General features: G+C 42.1%; 2 protein-coding genes across 5 annotated transcripts; both read right to left on the bottom strand.

Moving 5' to 3' along the window:
- Positions 1–1,356: 1,356 nt before the first annotated feature.
- CHCHD1 (coiled-coil-helix-coiled-coil-helix domain containing 1) lies at positions 1,357–3,054 on the bottom strand. Of its 2 annotated transcripts, none has more exons than XM_055425443.2 (3): positions 2,747–2,888; positions 2,543–2,661; positions 1,357–1,672 (listed from the first exon to the last, which is right to left on the bottom strand). In XM_055425443.2, the coding sequence occupies exons 1-3, from the start codon at positions 2,814–2,816 to the stop codon at positions 1,559–1,561; spliced, it is 303 nt and encodes a 100-aa protein (XP_055281418.1). In that variant the 5' UTR covers positions 2,817–2,888; the 3' UTR covers positions 1,357–1,558. The 2 variants fall into 2 exon arrangements, with proteins under 2 accessions (XP_055281418.1, XP_055281417.1); XM_055425442.2 differs by having other exon boundaries at positions 1,371–1,672; positions 2,787–3,054.
- A 7,862-nt stretch (positions 3,055–10,916) lies between these two features.
- POFUT4 (protein O-fucosyltransferase 4) lies at positions 10,917–23,167 on the bottom strand. 3 transcript variants are annotated; one of them, XR_008685799.2, is made up of 4 exons: positions 22,399–23,163; positions 21,655–22,280; positions 19,994–20,268; positions 10,917–11,763 (listed from the first exon to the last, which is right to left on the bottom strand). XR_008685799.2 is itself a non-coding variant. In XM_055425441.2 (3 exons), the coding sequence occupies exons 1-3, from the start codon at positions 23,104–23,106 to the stop codon at positions 11,709–11,711; spliced, it is 1,389 nt and encodes a 462-aa protein (XP_055281416.2). In that variant the 5' UTR covers positions 23,107–23,167; the 3' UTR covers positions 10,917–11,708. The 3 variants fall into 3 exon arrangements, 2 of the variants coding, with proteins under 2 accessions (XP_055281416.2, XP_055281415.2); XM_055425441.2 differs by lacking the exon at positions 19,994–20,268 and having other exon boundaries at positions 22,399–23,167; XM_055425440.2 differs by lacking the exon at positions 10,917–11,763 and having other exon boundaries at positions 19,282–20,268.
- Positions 23,168–23,301: the final 134 nt, after the last annotated feature.

Below are 23,301 nucleotides of genomic sequence, written 5' to 3'. Positions count from 1 at the left end.
TTGCCACATGTGGAATCTTAGTTTCCTGAACAGGGATTGAACCTGTGCCCCCTGCACTGGAAGCAGAGTATTAATCACTGGACCACCTGGGAGGTCCCTCAGATTGTTTATAAATAGACTAAATCAAAGAATTATAAAGAAAAATTTTATGTTGATAAACAATTATCAAAATATTAATAAAACAAATTTGTAAGACAGTAATTCTCTGTACATTAAATAAAATCTAGCTGCAAGTGTAACTACCATAATTTTGAAGTTCAGTCGTGTCTGACTCTGCCACCTCATGGACTGCAGCATGCCAGGCTTCCCTGTGATGAGTATAAATGTTGAGACATCTGTAACAAACTGTAATGTATAAAATATTGTGGTTTCATATAGGTATTGCTAATGATACTGTTGTTTCCCAGTGCTAACTGAAATACTCAATTTCAGTTATGGTTAAAGATAACTTTTTTTCTTCTCATCCATATTCACAGACCTCTTACTGGGAATCTATTGACCAAAGGTTAAGAACTTCAAGGCTAGTCCACAGTACCTAAGCGCTGAACTTCTTCCTAACAGCCTCAGCTGGCAGAATAGGCAGTTGTCCAGTGCTCCATTAATGGGGTATGTGGTGGGGAGGCATGGCCCCTTCTTTTATCTTAATAATTATCCCACTGGAGCTTTAAAACCCCCGCTGATCCCTTTGTACATTTAATGGGGATATATGTGTTGTAAAGTACATAGAAAAGGTTAATTCAGGTCACAAAAGTAAATGCCATCAGCAACTAGGCAGATAATGACACTACAGATGATAACTGCCAATTAAGTTTCTTAGTCTCCACCACTTGGGGGAGTCCCTTGGCCAGATCTCTGGAGAATGGAGATAATCAACTCTATTTGATTAATCTTTATTTCCACGTGGGGATGAGAAACTAGGGTTGTCAGATCTTTTGATTTTTTTTTTTTTTTAAGGGAACCTAAAAAGTGGACTTTTTATGACAGTTTTGCTATTGTGGTCAGCTAATTTAAATTTTAACTGTGTGGGCCAAATAAAATTCATCTGCAATTAACTGTGGGTTATTAATTTATGAACTTCTGATTATTACAGCAGCACCTCACAGGGGCTATGCACAAAAATAGGTCGTCTCTAAATATACTTACAGATGATGGCAAAAAACTGCATACATGGACAACAACCTTAATGCATCCAAAGGCAAGGGCACTAAATGGTATAAAGGACCTCAACTGCAGGACAACACAAAGGTTTTTGTCCTGCTCCTGGTGCAAATCAGGGAGCAAAGACCTTTCAGAATGTAGGGGAGGACACAAAGTTCAACTATGGTGGGAGTACCTAATCCACGACAAAAGGCCAAGTTCTCTTCAGAAGATTTTATTTCAAAATAAAGCAAAATTTCCACCCACATAATGTTTCCAAAGGGTAAAAAAAAAAAAAAAAAAAGACAGTGTTTTGCTTCCTTCTCCTCTTCAAAGAGAGCATGGCAGTGCAAATATCTCTAAAATGCCTCTGTTTAGTTCTCAGAAGCTAAGTCCAGTCATTGAAAATGCTTCTCCATTTTCAGCTGACGTGAGGCTTGTTAGGAAACCTCTGTAAGAGCTTATTCAATTTCTTGGGGGGTAAACTCCCCAACTCTCCCAGATCCTCCTGGATTGATCTCATTTTTCGGGCTGCCTGAAAACACAGAACAAAAATTAAAATGACAGCTCTGAAGTTGGCCCGGACCAAAGCTAACAGTTCTCACACAACCCAAATTACGCTAAGGTGTTAACCAGCCTGGAGATCTGTGTCATCTTCCCAGTTCCCTTTCATTCATAGGACTTGGAATCCACGAATGATTGTAAAATCTGAATTATACAATTTAGTATACAATTGCCAGCCGGCAATTTAGTCTGGAAACCAAACAACCTGTCCTTTACTGTCTCTAGTTTACTTTAAACTATTTAAAGTTTAAATAGCAAGAGAAGGCAATGGCAAGCCACTCCAGTACTATTGCCTAGAAAATCCCATGGATGGAGGAGCCTGGTAGGCTGCAGTCCGTGGGGTCGCTAAGGGTCGGACACGACTGAGCGACTTCACTTTCACACATTGGAGAAGGAAATGGCAACCCACTCCAGTGTTCTTGCCTGGAGAATCCCAGGGACGGGGGAGCCTGGTGGGCTTCCGTCTATGGGGTCACACAGAGTCGGACACGACTGAAGTGACTTAGCAGCAGCAACAGCAGCAATTTAAACAGCAATTTAAACTTTAAAAAGTGGCTTTCCCATGCATGTCTTCGCTTGATAAAAAAAATTCTGTAAAACGAACATTAATTATTAACCTCATTTTGCACCCGGTAAAGCTGAAAGCAATGAAACAAATCGCTCAGCATCACAGTGATTTCAAAACAGTAACCTTTCCCACTCTGGCGTGACTCAAGTAGCTTCCAAAAATCTCCTCTCCCTTGCAGAATGAGAGGGACTTTATTATCAGGAAGCAGCAAGAACCATTACTGTATGCCCCCTATTTTCCTCCCAAAAGGGCACCCCAGAAGCCTCCTGTCACCTCAGCCCTCGAAGCACAATCGAAAAAGTCCCGGATCTCTTTTTTGCATGCTTCGTCGCGGAATTCATTCTGCTTCCAGCAAGCCATCATTATCGACATCTCCGTGATACAGGTCGCCTCTGGAGGGGTAGAACGGGAGGATCCTCAGTCACAAAGAAACCCTTACTTTCCGACCCTCCCACCCAGTAGCCTTCGGCACTATACCGGCTTCCGTTCTGGGGCCTCCAAGACTCAGAAGACTCACCGCCCTTCTCCCGGCGCCGTTCCCCGACATGGTCAGCTAGGATGAGGGGCTTATTGGGCTTCAGTATAGGTTTCCGCGGGTTCCCAAGCCGTGCTAGCCGACCCCGGAGACTTGGCGTCGCCATTACGCATCGAGCTCCCGGCAGGCTCTGCGGCGCCGTGCGTGACCCTGCGTGACCCTTACGAGTTCGGTAAGGCTCGGCTGCAACACACCCACCTGCCGCCGCGGGATGCTCTTCTTTTTTTTCTTGGCGGGTTCGCCTTGATTCCGGTTTCGGACCCTGGCTGGTGTAGACACTTGTGCAGGTTAGGAGAAGAATCTTTGGGGCTGTTCTGTGGGTCCACGCTGACTCTTTTGTGAGCTCTGGGCCCTGAAGTCTTGGGCAGTACCGGGCCAGGAACACCCAGGAAAGAGCGCAAGTTCGGGTGGTAAAGTCTGCCTTAGAGAGTGATTGACATAGGCAAGGACAGAGAGGATTGGAGCGGATCAAAATGTGGGACTTGGGAATGATTTAATTTTAATAAACCTTAAAGAACTGTTGGTTTTGATTACCTTTAGAGCCACTTCGAAGCCGCGAAGAAAAATAGGTTCATTTATTTGAAGAGCTGCTGCGGCTTAAAGAACTGTTTTTGTAGGAGACAGGCCTACTGAAAGGCCTGACAAAAGAATTAAACAGTCTTGCTGAGAGGACATGATTCAGTATGTGACTCCTGAAGGAATCCAAAAAGGAACAAAAAACATCTCGAAAGCAGGATGTACACTTGGGGATGGAAAGCCATCAACAGACTGTTCTATCCTTGGTGCCTGGGAGGCACGTAAAGGGTCTCTGTCCTTGAGGCAGAAAAACAGGGATACAAAAATATTAAATGTTAACTGCACGGGATTATATTGAAGACCACCTGGCCTGCTATGCTCATGTAAACATGTACAAGCAAGTCCTCAAAAAGTGTAATAAAGCAAACTTGAGATCAGTTTGGGCACCTTCACATCGTGGGGGTGTTGGTCCCCTGATCCCCGCTGTATTCATGAGTGTTTCTCATTCTTTCGCCACGGCGGCGCTTTGGGGAACCAGTGCTGTCGAGCTGTACTCGACAAGTGGCACCCCAACACCTGAAAAGGAAACCAGCTTTTGGAGCTTCTCCTTACGAGGCAAGGAACGCGGGGAATTCCGACCAAAGAGGTGGACGTGGAAAGTATCTGGTGAGTACACCCCGTGGATAATTCAATCAGGGTAACAATGGGACATGGGTTGCCATTTCCTTTTCCAGAGGATCTTCCTGATCAAGGGATCAAACCCTGATCTCCCGCATTCTAGGCGGATGCTTTACCATCTGAGCCACAAGGGAAGCCCTAAGCATACCAAGTATATGCACATCTTAAAGACTTTGTTTGAAAAGCTCAGGCGTGCAAGTTTCTCATTCTGCTTTAAAAGACTTACTTTCTGCCATTGAAAAACATTGCTATTGACTTGATCCAGTTAGAGGGACTTTAATACTTTGCCAACCAAGGTCCTTCTAGTCAAGGCTATGGTTTTTCCTGAGGTCATGTATGGATGTGAGAGTTGGACTGTGAAGAAAGCTGATCGCCGAAGAATTGATGCTTTTGAACTGTGGTGCTGGAGAAGACTCTTGAGAGTCCCTTGGACTACAAGGAGATCCACCCAGTTCATTCTAAAGGAGATCAATCCTGGGTGTTCATTGGAAGGACTGATGCTAAAGCTGAAACTCCAATACTTTGGCCACCTCATGCGACGATTTGACTCACTGGAAAAAACTCTGATGCTGGGAGGGATTGGGGGTGGGAGGAGACGGGGACGACAGAGAATGAGATAGATGGATGGCATCACCAACTCGATGGACATGAGTTTGAGTGAACTCCAGGAGTTGGTGATGGACAGGGAGGCCTGGCGTGCTGTGAATTCATGGGGTCGCAAAGAGTCGGACACGACTGAGCGACTGAACTGAACTGAAGGTATAAAGAATAATAAGTTATGCTTGCCTACGCAGAGCTTATCATAGTGGGGTATCATAGTGGGGAACGTATTCCTTTGTCTGGTCACTGGGGAATCTTATTAGCAGTGCACTAGGACCTTTATAAGTCTGAATTTGGCAATAAGGAGTTCATGATCTGAGCCACGGTCAGCTCCTGGTCTTGTTTTTGCTAACTGTATACAGCTTCTCCATCTTTGGCTGCAAAGAATATAATCAATCTGATTTCGGTGTTGACCATCTGGTGATGTCCATGTGTAGAGTCTTCTCTTGTGTTGTTGGAAGAGGGTGTTTGCTATGACCAGTGCATTCTCTTGACAAAACTCTATTAGCCTTTGCCCTGCTTCATTCCGTGCTCCAAGGCCAAATCTACCTGTTACTCCACGTGTTCCTTGACTTCCTACTTTTGCATTCCAGTCCTCTATAATGAAAAGGACATCTTTTTGGGGTGTTAGTTCTAAAAGGTCTTGTAGGTCTTCATAGAACCGTTCAACTTTGGCTTCTTCAGCGTTACTGGTTGGGGCATAGGCCTGGATTACTGTCATATTGAATGGTTTGCCTTGGAAATGAACAGAAATCATTCTTTTGTTTTTAAGATTGCATCCAGGTACTGCATTTCGGACTCTTGTTGACCATGATGGCTACTCCATTTCTTCTAAGGGATTCCTGCCCACAGTAGTAAATATAATGGTTATCTGAGTTAAATTCACCCATTCCAGTCCATTTTAATTCACTGATTCCTAGAATGTCAACGTTCACTCTTGCCATCTCCTGTTTGACCACTTCCAATTTGCCTTGATTCATGGACCTAACATTCCAGGTTCCTATGCAATATTGCTCTTTACAGCACCGGACCTTGCTTTTATCACCAGTCACATCCACAACTGGTATTGGTTTTGCTTTTGCTCTATCCCTTCATTCCTTCTAGAGTTATTTCTCCACTGATCTCCAGTAGCATCCTGGGCACCTACCAACCTGGGGAATTCCTCATTCAGTATCCTATCATTTTGCCCTTTGATACTGTTCATGGGGTTCTCAAGGCAAGTATACTGAAGTGGTTTGCCATTCCCTTCTCCAGTGGACCACATTTGGCTGTGGTCCATGTGATCAGATTGACTAGTTTCCTGTGATTATGATTTCAGTGTGTCTGCCCTCTGATGCCCCCTTGCAATACCTACCATCTTGTTTGGGTTTCTGTTACCTTGGGCGTGGGATATCTCTTCACAGGTGCTCCAAGAAAGCGCAGCCGCTGCACCTTACCTTGGATGAGGGGTATCTCCTCAAGGCCGCCCCTCCTGACTTTGAACGTGGAGTAGCTCCTCTCGGCCCTCCTGCGCCCACGCAGCCACTGCCTAATTTGCTGGAGAAGACTCTTGAGAGTCCCTTGTACTGCAAGGAGATCCAACCAGTCCATTTTAAAGGAGATCAATCCTGGGTGTTCATTGGAGGGACTGATGCTAAAGCTGAAACTGCAATACTTTGGCCACCTCATGTGACGAGTTGACTCACTGGAAAAGACTCTGATGCTGGGAAAGGTTGGGGGCAGGAGGAGAAGGGGACGACAGAGAATGAGATGGCTGGATGGCATCACCGACTCTGTGGACATGAGTTTGAGTGAACTCCGGGAGTTGGTGATGGACAGGGAGGCCTGGCGTGCTGTGATTCATGGGGTCGCAGAGAGTCGGACACGACTGAGCGACTGAACTGAATTGAACTGAACTGAGGACCTTTATATTCAGAAGCCTCAGATTTTTAAGATTCTGTAGAGACAACACATGAACAGTCAGAGAATGAATCTCATTTAAATGAGAATAGTGAGTATGAAGGGGAAAAAGCACTTTGCGCCCCAAACGAAAAGAGCGAAAGAAAATAAAATCATATGGGAGTAATGATCATTTTCCCATGGTTAATGTATCTCATCCTTCAGCACCCTTAACGAAGCCACCCTCTTTAGATCCGAAGACTCCGTGGGAGGACGGCATTTTGAAACCTCTGACAGTGCCCAACCATATTTCTCCCTTTCAAAGGGGAATTAGACAGGCACAACCACAAGGAGATGAAGATGCCCTAGCCCTCCTTGTGGTAGTCACTCAGGTTTCCCCTGGTCCACAATATCCACAAGGTGCTATTACTTATGATTATCATCCTCTTCCTTTTAAGACAGTCAAAGAGATAAAACAAGCATGTACACAATATGGTACTAACTCTCCATATACTATGGGTTTAATTCAAGGACTTTCACAAGCTGAAAGGCTGATCCCTTTTGACTGAGATATGGTTGCAAGAACTTGTTTATCATCCTCTGAATTTTTACAATTTAAAACCTGGTGGCAAGATGAAACAAATCAACAAGCACATAACAATGCTGCTTGGAACATTTCCAACATTTCCTTGGAACAGCTGATGGGGTCAAGAGGATGTTTTGGAATATAGGCTCAATTACAATTTGATGATCAGGTCCTCTCCCAAGTATGATTTGTATGTTTAAGAGCTTGGGAAAAACTTAATCCTCCTGGACATCAGTTCAGTTCAGTTCAGTTGCTCAGTCGTGTCTGACTCTCCGCGACCCCATGAATCACAGCACGCCAGGCCTCCCTGTCCATCACCAACTCCCGGAGTACACTCAAACTCATGTCCACAGAGTCGGTGATGCCATCCAGCCATCTCATTCTCTGTCGTCCCCTTCTCCTCCCGCCCCCAACCTTTCCCAGCATCAGAGTCTTTTCCAGTGAGTCAACTCGTCGCATGAGGTGGCCAAAGTATTGCAGTTTCAGCTTTAGCATCAGTCCCTCCAATGAACATCCAGGATTGATCTCCTTTAGAATGGATTGGTTGGATCTCCTTGCAGTATAAGGGACTCTCAAGAGTCTTCTCCAACACCACAGTTCAAAAGCATCGATTCTTCGGCAATCAGCTTTCTTCACAGTCCAACTCTCACATCCATACATGACCACGGGAATACTACTCCATTATTTGCACAAGTTAGACAGTCTAATGGAGACCCTTATGTTGACTTTATCGCCAGACTTCAGCAAAATTTAATGAGCACGGTATCTCAACCTAATCTAAGGGGCATGCTTTTACAGCTATTGGCTTATGACAATGCTACCTCTGAATGCCAAAAGGCTCTCCAACCTTTAAAAGCCCAGGGAAGCAACTTGGAAGATTATATAAAGTCGTGTCATGATATTGGATCAGAACCCTATAAGATGCACTTATTGGCACAGGCCCTTTCAAAAGGAAAAAAGGACAATAAATGTCATGGATGTGGAAAACTGGGATGTATGAAAAAAGATTGTAAAATAAAAAATAATAATGATTGAAAAGGGGAAGCTAAAGCCCCTGGATTATGTTCTAAATGTCAAAAAGGAAATCATTGGGCTAATCAATGTCATTCCAAATTTCATAAAGACGGGACTCCTCTGTTGGGAAATGCCTTTCGGGCCCGAGCTGGGGGCTCCCAAAACAATCTGAGCTCATGAAATGCAGTCCAGTCACATATCCCACTCAAATATTAGAAAACAATCAATCTATGATTTACTCCCAGCAACCTTGGGCAGTGCAACAATAGATATTCCTGCCCTAGATAATCAATTATTGATGCCATCTATGGGAATATGTAAAATTCCTACAGGAATATGGGGTCCTCTTCCAAAAAATACTGTTGGACTTATGATTGGTAGAAATATGGTTAGGGTTAGGGTTAGAAATAGTCTAACTATAAAGGGCATTCAAGTGCAAATTGGAATCATTGAAGATTTTGAAGGGGAAATTCATGTTATGACGAGTGCTAATATTCCGTATCAAATAAATAAGGGAGACTGAATTACACAACTCCTTCTGTTGCGTTACATAAAGATTAATAATTCCCCTAGAAAAGGAGAAAGAGGATTTGGAAGTACAGGAAAACAAGTATATTTGGCAGACCTATGTTACTGATGAGAGACCAAAACTAGATATAGAAATAATGGGAAAGAGATTTTCTGGGCTCATGGATACAGGAGCTGATGTTTCAATAATAGCTATAGAACCTTGGCCTCATTCCTGGCCATTAAAATCAGTTCCTACTGTTATAACAGGAATAGGGACTATGAATAATATCTCTCAAAGCTCTCAACCTATGCTCTGTAAAGGCCCAGAACAACAAACTGCCACTTTGCAACCTTTGGTTGCAGATATTCCAATCAATTTTGGGGGATGAGATTTTTTAATGCAATGGGGAGCATATGTAACCATACCCACTATATCTCCACAAGCTAAACAGATTATGGCCAGTATGGGATATAACCCTTTGCAAAATCCAAATTTATCCTAGGGGCCACTGATTCAACAAAGACTGCATTAAAGCTGACTTGGCTTTCAGAAAAACCCATACAGATGGAGCAGTGGCCCTTAACCAGAGAAAAATTGGAAGCATTATATGAGCTAATAATAGAACATAAAGAACAAGGACATATAATTGAATCTACTATCCCCTGGAATTCCCCAGTTTTTGTTATAAAAAAGAAATCAGGTAAATGGAGAATATTAACAGACCTAAGAAAAATTAATGCTGTAATGGAACCCATGGGCGCCTCACAGCCAGGTATTCTTTTATCATCTATGATTCCTAAAAAATGACATCTAACAATAATAAACTTAAAAGATTGTTTTTTTTTACTATTCCTTTAGATCCTTCTGATGCTCCTAAGTTTGCTTTTACTGTCCCTAGCGTTAATACCAGTCAGAGATATCAATGGACTGTCTTACCTCAAGGAATGATGAACAGTCCTACTTTATGTCAAATTTTTATTAATCAGCCCCCTTATCTATCATTAGACAAAAATATCCCCAAGCTTATGTTATACCTTATATGGATGATATTTTATTGACTCATCCAGATAATCAGTTATTGCACCATGTATTTTTAGACACTCAAAATATATTAAAAGAATTTAGTTTAATAATTGCCCCAGATAAAATTCAGAAAATAATTATTGAATATATTACCTAAAGTAATTTATAAGTTCAATGCGATCCCTATCAAGCTACCAACAGTGTTTTTCACAGAGCTAGAACAAATAATTTCACAATTTGTATGGAAATACAAAAAGCCTCGCATAGCCAAAGCAATCTTGAGAAAGAAGAATGGAACTGGGGGAATCAACCTGCCGGACTTCAGGCTCTACTACAAAGCCACAGTCATCAAGACAGTATGGTACTGGCATAAAGACAGAAATATAGATCAATGGAACAAAATAGAAAGCCCAGAGATAAATCCATGCACCTATGGACACCTTATCTTTGACAAGGGAGGCAAGAATATTCAATGGAGAAAAGACAATCTCTTTAACAAGTGGTGCTGGGAAAACTGGTCAACCACTTGTAAAAGAATTAAACTAGAATACTCTCTAACACCATACACAAAAATAAACTCAAAATGGATTAAAGATCTAAATGTAAGACCAGAAACTATAAAACTCCTAGAGGAGAACATAGGCAAAACACTCTCCGACATAAGTCACAGCAGGATCCTCCATGACCCACCTCCCAGAATATTGGAAATAAAAGCAAAAATAAACAAATGGGACCTAATTAAAATTAAAAGCTTCTGCACAGCAAAGGAAACTATAAGCAAGGTGAAAAGATAGCCTTCAGAATGGGAGAAAATAATAGCAAATGAAGCAACTGATAAAGGATTAATCTCAAAAATATACAAGCAACTCCTGCAGCTCAATTCCAGAAAAATAAACGACCCAATCAGAAAATGGGCTAAAGAACTAAACAGACATTTCTCCAAAGAAGACATACAGATGGCTAACAAACACATGAAAAGATGCTCAACATCACTCATAATTAGAGAAATGCAAATCAAAACCACAATGAGGTATCATTTCATGCCAGTCAGAATGGCTGCTATCCAAAAGTCTACAAGCAATAAATGCTGGAGAGGGTGTGGAGAAAAGGGACCCCTCTTACACTGTTGGTGGGAATACAAACTAGTACAGCCACTATGGAGAACAGTGTGGAGAGTCCTCAAAAAACTGGAAATAGAACTGCCATAGGACCCAGCAATCCCACTACTGGGCATACACACCGAGGAAACCAGAATTGAAAGAAACACATGTACCCCAATGTTCATTGCAGCACTGTTTATAATAGCCAGGACATGGAAGCAACCTAGATGTCCATCCGCAGACGAATGGATAAGAAAGCTGTGGTACATTTACACAATGAAGTACTACTCAGCAATTAAAAAGAATACATTTGAATTAGTTCTAATGAGGTGGATGAAAGTGGAGCCTATTATACAAAGCAAAGTAAGCCAGAAACTAAAACACCAATACAGTATATTAACACATATATATGGAATATAGCAAGAGGATAACGATAACCCTGTATACGAGACAACAGCAGAGACTTGGTTGTTTGGAGCAGTCTTTTGGACTCTGTGGGAGAGGGCGAGGGTGGGATAATTTGGGAGAATGGATTGAAACATGTATATTATCATACGTGAAACGAATCTGACGTGGTTGTGGGCTCCCCACCTCAACACTCTGTGGATTTAAGAGGCCATTTCTTCCGGAAGTGTATAAATTTTCTGGGATAGAACCTGCATGCTGAATTTACTAATTAAGAAATGAGAAACCAGAACTATAAAGGTGGCATAGAAATACAAGAAATTATTCTTAAGTAATTGTTTAAAACTTTGAACAGAGTTACAGATTTTGCCATTTGTTATAAACTGGTATATGTAATTTAACCAGAACCATGAGAAAGTTGGTATTGTGTGAATTCTGAGGCACTTTCGACATGTTGTAGGAGTGATGTGGACTTTTTTGAGTTTTACACATTCATAAGTGAATGGTCTGTATCTCGTACCTTTGTTGGTTTTCTGTGAGCTGTAGTTTCTGGGAAATGAGCAGCTCTCATATCTGTAACTCTTGTAACCCAGTCATTCGTGTGCCTCCTTCATGAGGATCCAGTGTGGCTGTAGTGCCGTTATCCCTCTGATAGGAAATTTAAAAAAAAGAAAATAATTATTTGGGATACATTCTTAATCATCATACAGTATCCTCTCAAAAGATACAAATTAGAACTGATCACCTTAGTACTCTGAACAACTTTCAAAAATTATTAGATTTTAATTGGTTACGACCTACACTGCTGCTGCTGCTAAGTCACTTCAGTCATGTCCGACTCTGTGTGACCCCATAGACGGAAGCCCACCAGGCTCCCCTGTCCCTGGGATTCTCCAGGCAAGAACACTGGAGTGGGTTCCCATTTCCTTCTCCAACGACCTACACTGGGTATCCCTAATTATGCTTTGACAAATTTATTTAATATTCTAAAAGGAGATACAGATCTCAACAATCCATGAACACTTACAGCTGAAGCCAATCCAGAATTACAAGAAATTAATCAAGGCATACAAGAAAAACATTGAATTGATATTCAACAACCTTTAACTGCTTTAATTATGCCTACACCTCGTTCTCCTACAGGAATAATATGGCAAAATGAATTTATAATTAGAATGGGTATTTTTACTCCATAAACAAACAAAATTATTGACTACCTATGTAGACCTTATTAGTAAATTGATTTTTAAATTGAGGACTCATATTCAACAAATTTCAGGATATGATCCCAAATATATGTAATAGTTCCTTTAGCTAAAGATGAGATAGAATGACTTTTTGCACAAAATGTGGAATGGCAGATAGCATTATCTGATTTTATTGGTACAATTGACTGTCACTATCCTTCTAAATTAATTTTCTTAAAAAACATGTTTTTACATTGCCTAGAATAACTAAAACAGAACCTATCGAGTGTGCTCCTATCTTTTTTACAGATGCAAATAAAGAATGTAAAGCTGGATATTATGGTCTAACCACCAAAATTTGGCAATAATCATATTCATCAATATAACAAGCTGAACTAGATGCCATAATTACTGTCCTATCAGACATTTTAATATCCATTAATATTATCTCAGATTCTCAATATGCTGTTAAGGTAACTTTCCAGATAGAGACTATTCATATTCCCGTCTCGGACCTTCCCATTCATCAGTTATTTTTTTAAATTACAAGATATAGTTAGGAATTGACAATTTCCATTTCGTATTACTCATATCCGCTCTCATTCTCAATTACCAGAACCTTTATCAGAAGGTAATGACCAGATTGATGTTAAATTAACTACATTCCTTACTTCCACTCAGTTTTATGATTTAACTTACATTAATGTCAGAGGATTACAACATCGATTTCGATTATCCTGACAACAAGCTAAAAATATTGTTTCTCAATGCCCTATCTGTCAAACTTTCACAATAGTGCCCATAAATCAGGAAGGCGTAAATCCTTGTGGATTATATCCTAATGATTTATTGCAAACTGATGTTACTCATATGCCCTCTTTTGGTAATTTAGGTTTAATATATGTTTCCATTGACACATATTCTGGAATGATTTTTGCTTCAATTCATAATGGAGAATCAACTGCTCAGTGTATCCCTCGTTTACGACAAGCTTTTGACTATATGGGCCTACCAAAAACTATAAAAACTGACAATGGGCCTTCTTATAAAAGTCATATCTTTCAAAAATGTTTAGCTGACTGGTCTATTAAACATATTATAGGCATTACTTATAATCCTCAAGGACAAGCCATCATCAAACGTGCCCACCGAACTTTAAAACTTATACTACAGAAACAAAAAGGGGGAGAACAGTATGGCTTGGGACCTATTTCCCCTCAGGATAAAATAGCTCTAGTTCTTTTTACTCTAAATTTTTTGGACATAGAGGACCATATGAGAAACCAGTGGCTGAGGTTCACTGGAACTTTTCACAACAGACTAAAGATACTTCCCTTAAAGTTTCTCCCTTACAGGAGGTTTGGCCAAAAATATTGTGGAAAGAGGACAGGGAATGGAAGCAGGGTATCATTCTTAAAGAAGAGGGTATGCTCTTATCTTAATAGAGGAAAATGAACACCAGTGGATCCCAAGGAGGAGAATCTGGTACTGGAAGGAAAAAAACATGATTTGATATAGACCCACCCTCCAGACCTCTGACGCATGACATGTCGCACCTTGCATTAGAACCTGGGCCTGCCAAGACCAAGCAAACATGAACTGCTACAATATCCACTTGGGGGCAGATAAAGAAGTTATCACAGGAAGCTGAGAGCCTAATTGATCATCGTGGCCTTCCAAAAACATCTGCCAATCTACTACTGGCTATGATAACCCTTAAAACAATGTTGGTAAGTGTTCAAGCTGATTCCATTCATCATTATTGGACATATATTCTCAATCCTTCTTAAGACGCATTACATAGGAAGATTCAGTATTCCCATATTTGTCAATGATTCAGCCTGGCTTCCTGGTTCTTATGATCAAAGCCTTCCTTTAAAAAAGGAAGAAGGACGATCTCTAAAAAATTATACAGTAAGAACAGACAGCACATCCATTTGTATAGGATTTGGAGAATTCTGTTTAAAGACAGGATTCCAGGTATGGCTTTCTATTGTAGAAAAGCCTGGAGAGAATAAGAACACTTTTTCTTATTAACAGCATTTACTTTAAAGAAAGAGAAAATTCCACCATACATTATAGTCCTCCTAATCTTCCAGGCTATGCTTTAAGAATAGGACATGGTATGGATGGAGGACTGGATCCAGTGGAAAAATTGTAGAGGGTCTGAAGGTCATCTGTTACTAAATACTCCTGAGGGACAGATTATAGATTGGGGCCCTAGAGGAACACTTAAGATTAAAGGAACAAATATTTCTAGTCCATGGATATATCATAATGACACACTTAGTACATATAGAAATGCATCTTTGATATGGCATGGAGAGGGATTTGTTCCCCCCTATTCCTCAACTTATCCATCACCCAGTATGTAATGAGACTTGGAAGATACCTGTGGCTTTAAAAACACTTAAGGCTTGGAATGGCTGTTATACTAAATATATCTGAAATGATCCTAAGGCAACTTTTAATTTTACTAAAAATTCTACTCATACTATTCAGGCCTGTGTGAGATTACCTTTTGTATTTGTGTTAGGGCCAGCGATATATAACATCACTACTGGTCTTATAAATTGTATAAATTGTTCTTTTTATACTTGTTTAAACAGTACCATTCCTTTCAATGAATCTTGGCAAAGTATTTATGTTTTAAAAACTCAGACAGGTATTTGGATACCAGTGGATTTACAAAGAGGCTGGCAAGAAAGCCCTACTCTTTATGCCATAGAAGAAATTATAAAAGCAACTTTAAAAAGAACAAAAAGATTTATTGGTATGTTAATAGCAGCTATTCTGGGAATTATAGCAATAACCACCACTACAGCAGTGGCCAGAATAGCATTGCATCAGTCTGTTCAAACTGTTCATTTTGTAAAAGAATGGCATAAGGATGCAGATGTTCTTTGGTTCACTCAACAAAAGATAGATGAAAAATTGGCTTCACAAGTGGCTGACTTACAACAATCTGTTATTTTATTAGGAGATCAATTGGTAAGTCTACAAAAACAAGACTAAAGTGTGACTGGAATTACACATCATTCTGTGTAACTGCACATAATCAGTCGACTTTTAACTGGGATAAAGTTAAACGACATTTACTAAATCAAGGAAATATTACATTAGATATACAAGAGTTACAATGTGACGTTCTAGACATGTTTAATAAAAAACTTGATGTGATTACTGGCTCTTCTTTGCCTAATGCTATAGCTGATGGACTGTCTTCCTTAAATCCTCTCAAACAAATCAAATCCTATGGTTATGGAGTTATAATTAGTTGCAATGTTTTATTAATCATTCTGTTTTGTCTCTGTATAGTCTGGAGAAGAACAAGAAAGCAGCAGCAGCAACAGTTAGCCTTCTTGACTATATTCAGTTATCTACAAAAACAAAAAGAGGGAGATGTAGGAGACAGGCCTACTAAAAGGCCTGACAAAGAATTAAACAATCTTGCTGAGGACATGACTCAGTATGTGACTCGTGAAGGAATCCAAGAAGGAACAGAAAACATCTTGAAAGCAGGATGTACACCTGGGGATGGAAAGCCATCAACAGACTGTTCCTCTCCTTGGTGCCTAGGAGGCATGTAAAGATTACCTGGGTCTCTGTCCTTGAGGCAGAAAAACAGGGATACAAAAATATTAACTGCACAGGATTATATTGAAGACCACCTGGCCTGCTATGCTCATGTAAACACGTACAGGCAAGTCTCAAAAGGTATAATAAAGCAGACTTGAGATCAGTTTGGGCACTTTCACCTCGTGGGGGTGTTGGTCCCCTAATCCCCACTCTGAGTGTTTCTCATTCTTTCGCCACGCTGGTGCTTTAGGGAACCTGTGCTGTCAACCTGGACTCGACGGTTTTCTCATTTGTAGTGATCTCATTGGATAGGGTGAGGTTTAAGCACTTTCATTGTTTTATTTAATCTTCTTGCCAATCCTGCGAAGATACTTTGCAATATCATCTCTATTTATACACTTGGCCCTTGGATTGTAATGCCTAGCTTTAACTAGACTTGGTTCTAAGTGACCTTTTTTCCCCCCTGCCCCTCTGAAGTGACTTAGCTGTTTACAAAACTCAGTCCAAAGATGTACCACTGATGCTCAAGGCATTTACACATGATCTTCAAGAAATGTTTCTGGTAATGGAAGGATAACTCGACAGCCTTATAGTTCATAAGATGATTACTTTGGAGGAGCAGTATTTATTTGGTTATGTAAACTGAGTGTGCGCTAATCACTTGTCACAGATATTTAGAATCACCCCATTTATCTCTGCATGACTGGTTCTTTTTGTTCTGTTGAGTCTCACTTCATGTCAAAGAGGAGTTCCCTGACTTCCATAAAAACCACCATCAACATGTTTTATTTTCTTCATAGTACCTATCATAGTCTGGATTATTTTATTCATTTATTGTTTGTTTACGGCCTTAACCCCAACACCCATTTAAAATGTACACATAATGAGAGGGGACCTTTGCAATCTTGTTCAGTGCTATATCCCAGGGCCTAGAGTAGTTCCAATGCATACTTGTTAAATGAACAAATGTTTGAAATATTTTTGCAAGTCTCCAACTTTACCATGTTCACCCCAGAAATAAAGTCAAGCAGAAGACACTGTTTAAAAAGAAGCCATTTATTATACAAAATTAAACCTGAGATAATAGAAAATAGCAACTCTTGGGAATTATAAAGGCATCAGCCCCATGCTCCACCCCAACTCCAGCAACACAAATAAAGTTGATTCCTATTGGACACTTATACCACTAATAACCTCAAGCCTGCTGCGGTATACAGAGCAGGCTGGGCCCCAAACCACAGAAAATTCACATTGCTTGCTTTCTCCACAGAGAAAGTGAAGCCTTTAGTTGGATAGCCATGTGGCTACTTCTGGTTCTGCTTTCCCTTGTGGAAAGGTAGCACCTGGTTTACCCTACTCTTCTGTGAATACTTTTGTGGTAAGAGGAATAAAGAAGAAAGTCTCGGAAGCACTGACCACAAACCAGGGATGAGTTTCCATCCACAGTCATTCATAAACTGGCCTACTTTGTACATAAAAGTGCTAAGGTAATGCCAGTTGAACTGGTGTAATTAAACAGCAGAAGTAAGAATGATTCTACACCTTGCATAACCATTGCCTACCCATTTTATTGCACAAAATGAAATTTGAGTCCTAACCTTAGTTTGCACTTCGGTAATACTGTATTTTGTATACAATATAAACCGGTGTCTGCATTTAAATAGCTTGCATGCTTAGAAATCAGAGTCCTGAATTTGGCTTTTGTAAGAGTCCATACTATATCAGATTTTAACGTGTATTTTCAAAGGTCTGTCTTTCTTGTTCTTTTCTGCAAAAGTCCAAACAGAAAACTTTCTATGCTGTTATGAAGGGCCTTTTTTTTTCTTGGCTGCTCCCTGGGGCATGTGGGATCTTAGTTCGGGACCAGGGAACTAAGGATCAAACTTACCCTGCTGCATTGGAAGGCAGAGTCTTAAACAATGGATTGCTAAGGAAGTCCTGAAGGGCATTTTTTATTAAATAAAATGAAAAAAGGGAGTTCTCTGGTGGTCCAGTGGTTGGGACTCTGCTCTTTCACTGCCACGGGCCCAGATTCAGTCCCAGGTCAGGGAACTGAGGTTCCATAAGCTGTGTGGCACAGTCAAAAAAAGAAAAAAAGAATCACCCTGGCAGTGAAATCCAGCCTAAATTATAACTTTGGTTGGCTACATCTTCAAAGGTCACAATAAGTGTGGGGCCCTAGTGGAAGCATCATATATGTATATATGAAAGTGAAAATCCAACTGCAACCCCATGAACTACATACAGTCTATGGAATTCTCTAGGCCAGAATACTGGAGTGGGTAGCCTTTCCCTTCTCGAGGGGATTTTCCCAAACCAGGGATCAAACCCAGGTCTCCCACATTGCAAGCGGATCCTTTACCAGCTGAGCCACAAGGGAAGCCCAATATATATATAAGCACCCCACATATATAAATGTTTATTGTGAGGTCTGTTGCAGAATTTCATTTTGTGGGATATTATATCGTTTCATGTCAGCCAAAAATTGTAAAGTCTCTGATCTTTACCCCATTCAAAGCAAGTGCCATTATGTTTTAAAATAAACACTTGATTTTAGCTTTGATGTAAATGAAGAGCTAGATTTTTTAAATTTAAAAACAAACTGGTATATCACACATAAAACAGCTGAGCAGGCTGTTCAAAATATTAAAAACAAAACCTATAGAAACCCAAGGTTCTATTATACACAGTCTACTGAAGTCATAAGCATCATCTTCCTCTTCAGTCTTTACAACCACATATATGTGTCTATAAATAATGTGTGTGTATATACACATGCATATGCATTAATTTAAATCAGATATATTGATAAGCTATGGGATTTCTCTAGTGATAATGAATACATTACAACCAGTGTAGTTCTAAGATCCAAGGTGTTCCTTCTTGTTCCACTGCCCCAGAAAAAGCAGATGATCTCCCTCTCCATTAAGCTGTATGTTTAAACCACAGTAACAGAAGTGTTTGGCTACTTCCCCAAATCTAACAGCTTTTTATTTAGCCAGCCACTCATGATGGCTTAAATGTCTTGCTTCACCTCTCATCCCCTTGGGTTTAGGGCCTTGGGTGGACTTCATCAAAATGTGGTCTCAGTAAGTACTATAAAGTTATGCACTGTAACAGTAATAGAATGAATGGAGTGTTTATCCCACCTAAAAGTGCCACAGAATATGAGATAATATGAAATAATTACTAGAGCTATATTGCTGTGCTGCTTCTTCCACCATAATTTTCATGAGTTTTGGGGGGGGAAATGGACTTTTGTAGCATATAAAGATAATAAAATAGAAGAGTTCATTAGGCAGACAGAAAAAGACCAAAAACCTATAAAAATTTGCGCTTTGATTCACATTGACCTATTTTAACCTTTTGAAATGATGATAACTTTTTCTGCTATCATTTCCAGCCTGAGTTTCCATCTCTAAAATAGAGCAGGATGATTCCTTAAGTTGACATGATATTTATTAGCCTCTGAATTTTGATATTCATGAGGTGAAAAGGAATTTCAGATATGCCCTAGATACGAAGCAAATCAGCAGTAAGAAAAGGTGTCCGATCTATAGCCAGTTTAATGCAGGTGGAAATGAGTGTGGGAATGGTGGCAAGGTTACTTCATCTCCAACAGAATTGTGGAAAACCAGGCAAGAAAAGCCACTCAAAAAGGCTGACATGGAATGCAAAGTAAGTGATATAAAAAAATACAACTCCAGAGAGCCAGAATACAACTCACCAGGAGTTTTGCTTCACCACCAACATAAATAGTTTATAAAGCAAGAGATAGGAATAGAAATTAGGAAAAAGTATTGAATAATGAGTGGTTTAAAGAATACAGGAGAGGTTTTCATACTCTAAACCTGGCCCATCTTACCTCATTCACAGCCAAGTACTAATATGTCCCAATCACAACTGAGAGGCTGAAAGAGCTAGAAAAATAAGGAGTTCTTTAAAAATTCTGTTGATCAGCACCTTGAATCAAATGGGGTGTTTCAGGCTTCTGGTTCCCATTGAATCAAAAACTGGATGCCTCCATCTCTCCTTGAGAAGAGGCTCTATTACCATAGGCTGAGACCCTGGCTACACATGATTAGAATAAAATATCAGTGGATATAACTTACTCCTTGGATTCATGGTAAGACACTGTTCATTAAGGACTTGTGCATCGGATATCCTTCATGTCCCATGGTATTTGAATAAGGACTTCCATCTCCTTAGCTCTGTCAAGTTAAATACTTGTATGAGCAATTAGAGATTTTGGTTCCTTTTCATGAAGATCTCTGTCAGGTAATCCCAAAATTTCCCCTGAAGTGTCTCATTGTTGTGGATCATGGCAGTGAGAGCTTCCCCCTGATCCAGACCTTGCCAATAATCTTGCAGCCACATCTCCTTCCAGCTGAAACATCAAAATGAGAGTTGGATTATGGAGCCTCAGTACAACTATGAATCCTACCTTTCTCCCAATGGCCAAAGAAATTTTCAGCAGATACAGTGGTTTCTGGTTAGAACCAAGGATATGCTTTGAGGGAAGGAAATGTGAAGTAAATCCAGTACTAATCCAAGTGACAGGCAGTGAGCCAAAAACACAAACTCATTATCCAAGCCCCCCACACATATACACACATATCCCAGTGAATTAAATTTCCTGACTTGCCTGCACTTGGTCTCCAAATGTGGAGGGAATTAAGAGGCAGGCAGAGCAAGGGCCAAACTATGGAAACAGAAATCTTCCTAAGAAAAGCAAGGGAGTGTATTTAGATAGTTACTTTTTATGTTATACCTGTTTCAGTAATCAAGAAGTACAACAGTATCCAGTGTTCAGATGAGCCATAACCTGAATGTTTCTCTTTTTTTAATGTTACACTTTTCCTCTGATAAATCATAATATGTTCTGCACAAACTCTAGATACAAATTACCTGATGTAAATTACTGGATGCAACTCCACTCCACTCCCAGGACCAAACTGTGCCAGCCCTCTGCTGCCATCCACTGTCCAAGGTGATCTTTGCAGGTCATTCTAGCAGTCTCTCAGACATAATCTTTTATCACCCCTCCCCTAACAGGTGTGGTTTGCTGCAAGTGGCTTCGAGGTTTTTCTACCCCATCTCCTATGCTGACCTTGTTTCCCAATGCCACTACCGGCTGCTGCCTACTTCAGTAGCCTCCTCATTTCCCTTCCAATCCACATTGGCCACAATCATTAATCATCTTTTGAAAGCATCCCTTCTATTCTGTCTAGGACAAACATAATTCATCATCCAAATCAGGGTAATTTTAAGAGTGAAAGGAGATGCTGTTAATAGTTACACCAAGTTAACAGGTATAAACCCTGATTACTGCAGACAAACCTCCCTGGAAACACTTTTGTATTTCTCATCCACAGCCCTACCACGTTGAAGATGTTCAATAAATAGCTGAGTTGATTTTCAGGACAGTCCAGCTCCAGAGCCTGGTATTCAGAATATGTATAACCTGGCCCAACTTTGTCCCTCATCACTTCCCTAAACAGGCCCTCTGCTCTAGTTGAAGCCTTTTTTGAATCACTACTACAAACACTGTTTATAAAAGCTGATTTTCATATGTTGTTGCCCTCAATTACCTCTCACATTTTCTACTGCTCTTTCGCAATTTGTCTTCTCTTAGACTCTTGATACCTTAAAGGCATGTCATAATTTCCTTATACAACATCCCCTCAGCACCGAGGGCTAGTTTATTGCCTGCAGGAAGTAAGTCTGTAAATCATTTGATTTGACAGCCCCGGGGGACCCCAGCTATCCTTACCTGTCATTCTCAGGAATCTCTTCAACACTGCCAAAGCCAGGTGTGGGCACTGGGCAGTCCATGTGTGAGGGCTGGGCAATATGAGGCTCAGGGACCGGGATGTTCCCAGGAGAGGCTGCGTGGGCCTTCTCGGCATCCAGCCGCGCCAGTTCGTGGTCACAGACAAAACACTCAAAGCCGTTAAGGTAGTTAGGTAGTAAGGGGTCATTCACTCCCCATTCGCGCTGCTTCAAACTATCCAGAAGGAACTGGTTAGTGACGCCCCCAGGTTGCTTGTATGCCAAGTATTTCATATATTCTTCATCATTTTTGTCCAGGAAGTCAATAAACTCTGCCAGCTTCTGCGGCGACTCAAAGTCGTCAATGAGGATGATGGAGTGATTGTTCGGCATCCAGTCCCTCACAGAGGGAGAGCCGCGGTACACGGGCACAGCACCGAGGTGCATGGGGCGCCACAATTTTTCTGTCATGTAGTCGTCGCAGATGGCATTTTCGAGAGCCAAATGGAATTTATAGCGGGACAAGAAGGCCAAGAGCTCTGGATCCTCGGTGGTGGCTGTGGCTGTGTCCCGTAACCGCGGCGCGGGCAGCTCCCGATTCTGCAGGCACTTCCCATAGGAGTCCACCTGAGAGGGGTAGAGCACGGCCGTCAAGAGAGTATGGCGCGTCGGCCAGGACACCAGGGGTCCCGGCCTCAGCCCCACGCGCCACCCTCCCCTTCCCGCTCCGCTGGCCCTCACCCACCGGAATGTAGCGCATGAGCTCGCGCACGTAGCGGTCTCGGTCCGCAGGCACGTCGCAGTGGGACTGCAGATAGAGCAGCGGCGCGTAGCCGCGGCGGCGCCACTCTGCGCGCTCCTCGAGCGGAGGTGCCGCGCGGCGCAGGTAAGCGAGCCCCGGCAGCCACTGCAGCGGCAGCGGGTAGTCCGAGTGGCGACTGAAGGTAGCGGTAAGATTGAAGAGGCGGATGCCGGGGCCGTGGCTCAGCAAGAAGTTGTTGAGGGGCGACTCCTCGTGCAGAAGCGCCCAGCTCTGGTGCGCCAGGCGCGGAAGCGGCGCCTCGGCCGCGCGGAAGTCGGTGCCGTAGAAGAGCAGCGCGCGCGTCCGCGAGTCTCCCCGCACCCGTCGGTCCCGGGACGCCACGCACGCGCCGCGCGCGCACTCGATGCGCTCCGAGTCGCCCGGGAAGTGAGGAAACAGCCCCGGGCTCCACCACAGCAGCACCGGCAAGTCCAGCGCTTCCTCCCTCCCGGGCCGCGGGGCCCCCGGGCTGCGAGCCACCCCCACTGCGCCCAGCGCCGAGGGCGGCCGGAAAACCGCGCCATCCCACGGCTCCGCCCACTCCGCCTCCGCGCCGGCCTTCCGCTCCGCCGCGGGTCCTGAGCCTCTGGCTGCACAGACACCAAGCACGCCCAGGACAGCAAGCACAGACGCCGTGCGGCCGGCCCCCATGTCTGCTCTGACGGCCGACGTCCGCAGCACCGGTCCCCGCCTGGCTCTGAGTAGCTATGGGACGAGGTCCTACGCCACAGGGGCATATGGCGCATGCGCGGCTTAGCGGCCAGCTCAGCCGGCCACTTCCCCAGAGCCGCTAGTCCTGGCAGGAAGGACTGGAGTGATACGTGGCAGATAAAAATGAGGCTACTG

Source organism: Moschus berezovskii, chromosome 12 (genome assembly GCF_049115385.1).
Source record: "Moschus berezovskii isolate FMDL1 chromosome 12, NW_MosBer_1.0, whole genome shotgun sequence".
NCBI lineage: Eukaryota > Metazoa > Chordata > Mammalia > Artiodactyla > Moschidae > Moschus > Moschus berezovskii.
Note: the sequence above shows the minus strand (reverse complement) of the source record. Positions and strands in the feature narration are given on the sequence as shown.

Coding starts and splice junctions, on each gene's coding strand:
- CHCHD1 (XM_055425442.2), bottom strand. CDS start 2,910: ATGGCGACGCCAAGTCTCCGGGGTCGGCTAGCACGGCTTGGGAACCCG. Junction 2,662..2,786: donor ACGGCGCCGGGAGAAGGGCG/GTGAGTCTTCTG, acceptor CTACCCCTCCAG/AGGCGACCTGTATCACGGAG. Junction 1,673..2,542: donor ATTGTGCTTCGAGGGCTGAG/GTGACAGGAGGC, acceptor CTGTGTTTTCAG/GCAGCCCGAAAAATGAGATC.
- POFUT4 (XM_055425440.2), bottom strand. CDS start 23,106: ATGGGGGCCGGCCGCACGGCGTCTGTGCTTGCTGTCCTGGGCGTGCTT. Junction 22,281..22,398: donor AGCTCATGCGCTACATTCCG/GTGGGTGAGGGC, acceptor TACCCCTCTCAG/GTGGACTCCTATGGGAAGTG. Junction 20,269..21,654: donor GAGATTCCTGAGAATGACAG/GTAAGGATAGCT, acceptor TTGATGTTTCAG/CTGGAAGGAGATGTGGCTGC.